General features: G+C 44.1%; 2 protein-coding genes across 2 annotated transcripts; both read right to left on the bottom strand.

Annotated features, from left to right (window-relative positions):
- Nucleotides 1–1387: 1387 nt before the first annotated feature.
- On the bottom strand, nucleotides 1388–2181 carry LOC123724146 (uncharacterized). Its single transcript, XM_045687090.2, has 2 exons — nucleotides 1826–2181; nucleotides 1388–1703 (listed from the first exon to the last, which is right to left on the bottom strand). Exons 1-2 carry the CDS (start codon nucleotides 2166–2168, stop codon nucleotides 1579–1581), a joined length of 468 nt encoding a protein of 155 aa, XP_045543046.2. The 5' UTR covers nucleotides 2169–2181; the 3' UTR covers nucleotides 1388–1578.
- Nucleotides 2182–2960: 779 nt separating this feature from the next.
- Nucleotides 2961–4663, bottom strand: LOC145857986 (uncharacterized). The gene is made up of 3 exons (XM_082955585.1): nucleotides 4546–4663; nucleotides 4220–4339; nucleotides 2961–3519 (listed from the first exon to the last, which is right to left on the bottom strand). The coding sequence occupies exons 1-3, from the start codon at nucleotides 4601–4603 to the stop codon at nucleotides 3356–3358; spliced, it is 342 nt and encodes a 113-aa protein (XP_082811711.1). The 5' UTR covers nucleotides 4604–4663; the 3' UTR covers nucleotides 2961–3355.
- Nucleotides 4664–8427: the final 3764 nt, after the last annotated feature.

Raw genomic sequence — 8427 nt, forward strand, 5'->3', positions numbered from 1 at the left:
CTGAGGCTGTGCCATAAATGGCAACCTACTCCTTTAATTCTGGCCCTGATGAAAAGTAGTACACTATAAAGGAAATAGGGTGCCATTTGGGATGTACAATGAGTGAAACAAAACAATGCCTGGTTGAATACCTGCCATGTATATGATGTATGTATATTATGGTGTCTGTCAGCTGCCAGTAGAATTGAGAGCATTTTGGTTACATGTGGGCATTTACATAGAAAAGGAAATTAGCCACCATAGACATAACTGTAGATACAATATTTATCTCTATGGTGACCACTCCCCCTCTGCTTGTACATGATATAAGGAGGGGTTGACAGACAGGGTTAGAATGGATGATTGATTACTTGATCTTCTTTAATCTAATGTTTGAATTATTTTTTTTAAATCAGCAGGGAATCAACAAGTGTGGACCGTGTTCACTGTCAAATTCAAGTGGAATTGAGTTGTCATGTGAAAGAATGCAGAACAGTGTCTTATTGCTACCTGGCATAGTCTATTTACTATCTGTAGGTTTTGCTAAGCCTCTGTCCTCTTGATCACTGTTAAGCTTGCCTCCCACATAACATGTCCTTCTACGCAGCCGAAAACAGCTCCATATCATACTCCACTGAAAGCGCTGCAGTCAGGAAATGGAGACCTGGTAGTCCAAAGTTGTGTTTGTTGATGTCTTTCTAGCCTGTCATTCACTAGGTGGTAGTAGTGTTTCTGTTTCACACTGTCAATCCAACCTTTAAAGGCTCGTCTGGTGAACTGGGTCAGATAATAGAGAGGAGAGATTGCTACATTTTACTATAGAATTCTTTAGTATACTGTAGAATACTATATTACACACTGTGAAAGCCTACACTTCTATGTCAAAGATAATAAAACAAAAACACTATAGTAAATACTACACACAAAAATAAATATTACACTAATGTCCGCAAAAACACTACAGTAAATACTACAGTCAGCAAAAACACTACAGTAAATACTACAGTATATTACAATCTGCAAAAACACTACATGAATTACTATAGTATATACTACAGTTTTCTTTCAGTACAGTATTTATTCTATTCTGTAAATACTACATTATACTACAGTAAACACTACAGTGAATACTACAGTAAAGACTGCAAAAACACTACAGTGAATACTACATTATATAAATATAGTAATACTGCAGTATTTAGACCATAGTATATTATAGTATTTGTTATATGGGAACCCTGTCAAACTCCATAGAGGACAGATAAACACCAACCAGCTGAACTTTGCCCCAAATCAGTCAGACTGGGGGCGGGGAACAGAGGTGGGTGGGCTTTCATTGATATCCAATAAGGGATAGGAAGAGCTACAGGCAATTCATTTCAATCCCCTTAATAACATGTGTGTACCCTTTACAGTTAGATTGTGTTTAATTGTAAAAGTATTACATATAAAGATTCCAGGTACAAACATAAATGTCCTCACAACAGAACATTTTTGTCAAGTGATTGTTCAAATTATTTAGCTTCAAATTACTGTCTATTTGAGTCTTTGATGTACACGTTTTAAATACTGTATACGTTTCTTTATCCAGTTGTGAAACTATTTCTTCTCGGCCCCCAGGTGTTTTTCAGGACAGCTCAGACAGTACTTGCTGATGGACCTGGGGTAAGGAGGACTGGCTGGGTCCACTTTCTTGGTCTTCAGATCCACTCTGTAGTATTTATCTGGAAAACAAATACAGAGAATATATCTGGTGGATTTCAAGTTGTTCTGTGCCCTTAGGGTGTGTGTTTAATGGGAGGTTAAAAAGAAAAAAGCACAAGGACAATAAAGTATCTTTCCTTACCTCCCTTGAAGAAGTAGACGCTCTGCACTGGCTGGCCCTTGTTGACAAACTCCCAGTAGGCACCTCTCCTCAGCGTTGTATCTGGAGTCATAGTTGTATACATCTCTTCTCCTGTCCTGGTTATCCCTCCTTCTATCCCTGTCTCTGTCTTCGTCCCTGTCATCCGTCGGGCGCATGTCCCACCCTCCGCCAGCTTCCGCCCGAGATCCATCCCCCTCTCAGCGAATCCTTTCCCCATATCCATCCCCCTCTCTGCGAATCCTTTCCCCATATCCATCCCCCTCTCTGTGAATCCTTTCCCCATATCCATCCCCCTCTCTGCGAATCCTTTCCCCATATCCATCCCCCTCTCAGCGAATCCTTTCCCCATATCCATCCCCCTCTCTGCGAATCCTTTCCCCATATCCATCCCCCTCTCAGCGAATCCTTTCCCCATATCCATCCCCCTCTCAGCGAATCCTTTCCCCATATCCATCCCCCTCTCAGCGAATCCTTTCCCCATATCCATCCCCCTCTCAGCGAATCCTTTCCCCATATCCATCCCCCTCTCTGCGAATCCTTTCCCCATATCCATCCCCCTCTCAGCGAATCCTTTCCCCATATCCATCCCCCTCTCTGCGAATCCTTTCCCCATATCCATCCCCCTCTCAGCGAATCCTTTCCCCATATCCATCCCCCTCTCTGCGAATCCTTTCCCCATATCCATCCCCCTCTCAGCGAATCCTTTCCCCATATCCATCCCCCTCTCAGCGAATCCTTTTCCCATATCCATCCCCCTCTCTGCGAATCCTTTCCCCATATCCATCCCCCTCTCTGTGAATCCTTTCCCCATATCCATCCCCCTCTCAGCGAATCCTTTCCCCATATCCATCCCCCTCTCAGCGAATCCTTTCCCCATATCCATCCCCCTCTCAGCGAATCCTTTCCCCATATCCATCCCCCTCTCAGCGAATCCTTTCCCCATATCCATCCCCCTCTCAGCGAATCCTTTCCCCATATCCATCCCCCTCTCAGCGAATCCTTTCCCCATATCCATCCCCCTCTCAGCGAATCCTTTCCCCATATCCATCCCCCTCTCTGTGAATCCTTTCCCCATATCCATCCCCCTCTCTGTGAATCCTTTCCCCATATCCATCCCCCTCTCAGCGAATCCTTTCCCCATATCCATCCCCCTCTCTGTGAATCCTTTCCCCATATCCATCCCCCTCTCTGTGAATCCTTTCCCCATATCCATCCCCTTCTCTGCGAGCGCCTGCCCCATATCCATTACCGTCCCGGCACCCCAGTAAGACTGGTGTCTATTTCTGCGTCGGACCCACTGCTAGTCCCACTGCTGTCCATTTTGTTGCCCTTGTCCATATTGTTGTCCATATTGCTGTCCATTGTTGCCCTTGTTGTCCATATTGTTGTCCATATTGCTGTCCATTTTGTAGCCCTTGTTGTCCATATTGTTGTCCATTTTGCTGACCCTGTTGGCCATATTGTTGGCCATACTGCCCCCACTGTTGGTCCCATGGCTAGCGCCTCCCGTCATTGCGGTCCCGTAAAGGGGGTAAAGGTGGTGGGGGGGGGTAGGGGTGCGGCCAGTGGCCTGGGGGTGATGTAGAGTCTCCCTGTCAAGACAGCGTCCACTGGGGACTTGATGCTGATCCAGTCCTTGTTGATGAACCGATGCCCACCGTGGTGGTTGGGGACTGAGGGAGAGAGAATGACATGAGATATAGCATTAGATGGTGGGGTCTAGCTTTAAAACTCTTCTTGTTTGTTAAGCAACCATTTTCTTAATGTAAACATTGTGCCATTAATGATTCCTTATATCCTCTTTCTTCACCACTTCAATACGCATTGGATGAGAAGGTCCGCAGGTAAGAGATTTAGATCTTCTTCTCAAATGCGTTTTGAGAAGAAGAAATAAAAATAGGAAGTGAGGACACAAGAAAAGATCATTGAGAAAGAGCTACAGTGAGGGAAAAAAGTATTTGATCCCCTGCTGATTTTGTACGTTTGCCCACTGACAAAGGAAACAGAGGTCACATTAGATGAAATACCCAATGAATTATAAGCCTTTTTTTTATTTAACTAGGCAAATTCTTATTTGCAATGACAGCCTACTGGGGAACAGTGGGGTAACTGCCTTGTTCAGGTGCAGAATGACAGATTTTTACCTTGTCAGCTCGGGGATTCAAACCAGCAACCTTTCAGTTATTGGCCCAATGCTCTAACCACTAGGCTACCTGCATATTATGTGAATATTGAACATATGCAACTCATTACCATGTTAATCAGTGGTGCATTATTCAATATGACCATTAGAGGTTGTTAAAAGTGAAATCTGTAACTTTTGTAACAATCAATATACAAACACACGCACGCACACACACACTCTCTTCTTACTTTTCATACGACATGCGGTCTCGTAGTCTGAGCAGCAGCTCTTGTAGTGCCGACACATGGTGTCACACTGGTAATTCTTTTTGGAGTCGAAGCCATTCTCCCAGCGGTCCACGCATGACTCTGACACACAAGGACAGCACTTAGAAATGACCATGGAACAGCAAACATTTCTGGAATACTTCCACCAACTCCAATATACTGTTTCTAACTGAGTTTCCAAATCCTGTTCTCTTTCACCAGTAACAACTCAGTCAAACTTCAACCAAAATGTCACCACTACATTTTCAAATCAACCTAGATTATATATATTTTTATGGTATACTTACCCTCTGCAGCAAACTTAGTAGCTAGCCTGGCTAGCAGGAGTATCAGCCCGAGCCTCATGCTGTCGGTCTCTCTGGGTCTCTCTGGGTGTGTGACTGAGAGGACCCAGGGGATAGAGAACCGTGCACTGCCAATCAATGACCAATGCAATGCAGTGGCTACCAGTGTCATTCACCTCTACAGCATGTTTAGTTAAACCTTGTTTCAACCTTGTTTCAACCTTATTTTTGTTGAAAGAAATCTGTAAATGAAGAGTTTCATTCAAAATGATATATATCAATTTAAATAAATGTTGGTAAGTTAGCTTTTTCCCTTTAATAAAGAACCTATGAAACAGATACAACCACAAAGACCAGGGAGGTTTTCCAATGCCTTGCAAAGAAGGGGACCTATTGGTAGATGGGTAAAAAAGCAGACATTGAATATCCCTTTGAGCGTGGTGAAATGATTAATTACACTTTGGATTGTGTATCAATACACCCAGTCACTACAAAGATACAGGCATCCTTCCTAACTCAGTTGCCAGAGAGGAAGGAAACCGCTCAGGGATTTCACCATGAAGCCAATGTTCACTTTAAAACAGTTACAGAGTTTAATGGCTGTGATAGGAGAAAACGGAGGATGGATCAACAACATTGTAGTTACTCCAGAATACTAACCTAACTAGGAAAAGAGAGAAGCCTGTACAGTATAAAAAAATATTCAAAAACATGCATCCTGTTTGCAACAAAGCATTAATACTGCAAAAAATGTGGTAAAGCAATTCACTTTTTATCCTGATTACAAAATGTTATGTTTGGGGCAAATCCAATACAACACATTACTGAGTACCACTCTCCATATTTTCAAGCATAGTGGTGGCTGCATCATGTTATGGGTATGCTTGTAATTGTTTAGGACTGGAGAGTTTTTCAGGATAAAAAAGAAACGGAATGGATCTAAGCACAGGCAAAATCCTCAAGGAAAACCTGGTTCCATCTGCTTTCCACCAGACACTGGGAGATGAATTCACCTTTCAGCAGGACAATAACCTAAAACACTATGCCAAATCTATGCTGGAGTTGCTTACCAAAAATCCAGTGAACGTTCCTGAGTGGCCGAGTTACAGTTTTGACTTAAAAATGCTTGAAAAATTTGACACAGCTTAAGAATTTTTAAAAGAATAATGGGCAAATGTTGCACAATCCAGGTGTGGAAAGCTCTTAGGGACTTACCCAGAATAACTCACATCTGTAATCGCTGCCAAAGGTAATTCTACAAAGTATTAACTCAGTGGAATGAATACTGTTTCAATTAGATATTTCTGTATTTAATTTTCAATAAATTTGCTAAAATTGCTAATAACATGTTTTCACTTTGTCATTATGGGAGTATTGTGTGTAGATGGGTGAGAGAAATTATATTTAATCAATTTTGATTTCAGCCTGTAACACATAAAAATGTGGAATAAGTTAATAGGTATGAATACTTAGCCTATATCATTAATTAAAAAGTCCTAAAACGGATGTAGAAATTGCAGATTTCCCCTTTAAGCAACAGTAAAAGGCCTAATGACTATAATGGACAAAATATTGTTATTTGTTTCTGCTGATATCTGTTCATCAAGAGCTTCATGAAATGGGTTTCCATGGCCAAGCAGCTGCACACAAGCCTAAGATCACCATGTGCAATGCCAATCGTCGGCTGGAGTAGTGTAAAGCTCGCCACCATTGGACTCTGGAGCAATGGAAATGCATTCTCCGGAGTGATGAATCACGCTTAACCATCTGGCAGTCCGACGGACACATCTGGGTTTGGCGGATGCCAGGAGAATGCTACCTGCCCAAATGCATAGTGCCAACTGTAAAGTTTGTTGGAGGAGGAATAATGGTCTGGGGCTGTTTTTCATGGTTCAGACTAGGCCCCTTAGTTCCAGTGAAGGGCAAATTTAACGCTACAGCATACAATGTCTGTGCTTCCAACTTTGTGGCAACAGTTTGGGTAAGGCCCTTTCCTGTTTCAGCATGACAATGCCCCTATGCACAAAGCGAGGTCCATACAGAAATGGTTTGTCGAGATCGGTGTGGAAGAACTTGACTGGCCTGCACAGAGCCCTGACCTCAACCGCACTGTACACCTTTGGGATGAATTGGAACACAGACTGTGGACCAGGTCTAATCGCCCATGCGAGGTCCATACAGAGACAAAGTAGAGTCGCAATTCAACGGCTCAAACACGAGACGTATGTGGCAGGGTCTTCAGTCAATAATGGATTACAAAAAGAAAACCAGCCCTGTCGCGGACATCGACGTCTTGCTCCCAGACATATTAAAACAACTTCTTTGCTCGCTTTGAGGACAGACAATACAGTGCCACTGACACGGCCCGCTACCAAAGCCTGTGGGCTCTCCTTCTTCGTGGCCAACGTGAGTAAAACATTTAAACGTGTTAACCCTTGCAAGGCTGCCGGCCCAGACGGCATCCCTAGTCGCGTCCTCAGAGCAGCTGGCTGGTGTGTTTACGGACATATTCAATCAATCCCTATCCCAGTCTGCTGTCCCCACATGCTTCAAGAGGGCCACCATTGTTCCTGTTCCCAAGAAAGCTAAGGTAACTGAACTAAATGACTATCGCTCCATTGCACTCACTTCTGTCATCATGAAGTGCTTTGAGAGACTAGTCAAGGATCATATCACCTTCACCTTACCTGATACCCTAGACACACTCCAATTTTCTTACCGCCCCAATAGGTCCACTGACAATGCAATCGCCATCACACTGCACACTGCCCTAACCCATCTGGACAAGAGGAATACCTATGTAAGAATGCTGTTCATTGACTACAGCTCAGCATTTATCACCATAGTACCCTCCAAACTCGTCATTAAGCTCGAGACCCTGGGTCTCGACCCCACCCTGTGCAACTGGGTCCTGGACTTTCTGACAGGCCGCCCCCAGATGGTGAAGGTAGGAAACAACATCTCCACCCCTGTTCCCCATGACTGTGGTCATGCACGCTTCCAACTCAATCATCAAGTTTGCAGACGACACTACAGTGGTAGGCTTGATTACCAACAACGACGAGAAGCCTACAGGGAGGAGGTGAGGGCCCTCGGAGTGTGGTGTCAGGAAAATAACCTCTCACTCAATGTCAACAAAACAAAGGGGATGATTGTGGACTTCAGGAAACAGCAGAGGGAGCATCCCCACATCCGCTTCAACGGGACAGTAGTGGAGAGGGTGGAAAGTTTGAAGTTCCTTGGCGTACACATCACGGACAAACTGAAATGGTCCACCCACACAGACAGCGTGGTGAAGAAGGTGCAACAGTGCCTCTTCAACCTCAGGAGGCTGAAGAAATTCGGCTTGTCACCAAAAACACTCACAAACTTTTACAGATGCACAATCGAGAGCATCCTGTCAGGCTGTATCACCGCCTGGTACGTCACCTGCACCGCCCGCAACCGCAACGCACTCCAGAGGGTAGTGCGGTCTGCGCAACGCATCACCAGGGGCAAACTACCCGCCCTCCAGGACACCTACAGCACCCGATGTCACAGGAAGGCCAAAAAGATCATCAAGGACAACAACCACCCGAGCCACTGCCTGTTCACCCCGCTATCATCCAGAAGGCGAGGTCGGTACATGTGCATAAAAGCTGGGACCGAGAGACTGAAAAACAGCTTCTATCTCAAGGCCATCAGACTGTTAAACAGCCATCACTGACATAGAGAGGCTGCTGCCAACATACAGACTCAAATCTCTGGCCACTTAAATAAATGGACTTAATAATGGTATCACTAGTCACTTTAAATAACACCACTTTAATAATGTTTACATATCCTACATTACTCATCTCATATGTATATACTGTACTCTATACCATCTACTGCATCTTGCCTATG

Source organism: Salmo salar, chromosome 09, assembly GCF_965601325.2.
Source record: "Salmo salar chromosome 09, fSalSal1, whole genome shotgun sequence".
Taxonomy (NCBI): Eukaryota; Metazoa; Chordata; class Actinopteri; order Salmoniformes; family Salmonidae; genus Salmo; species Salmo salar.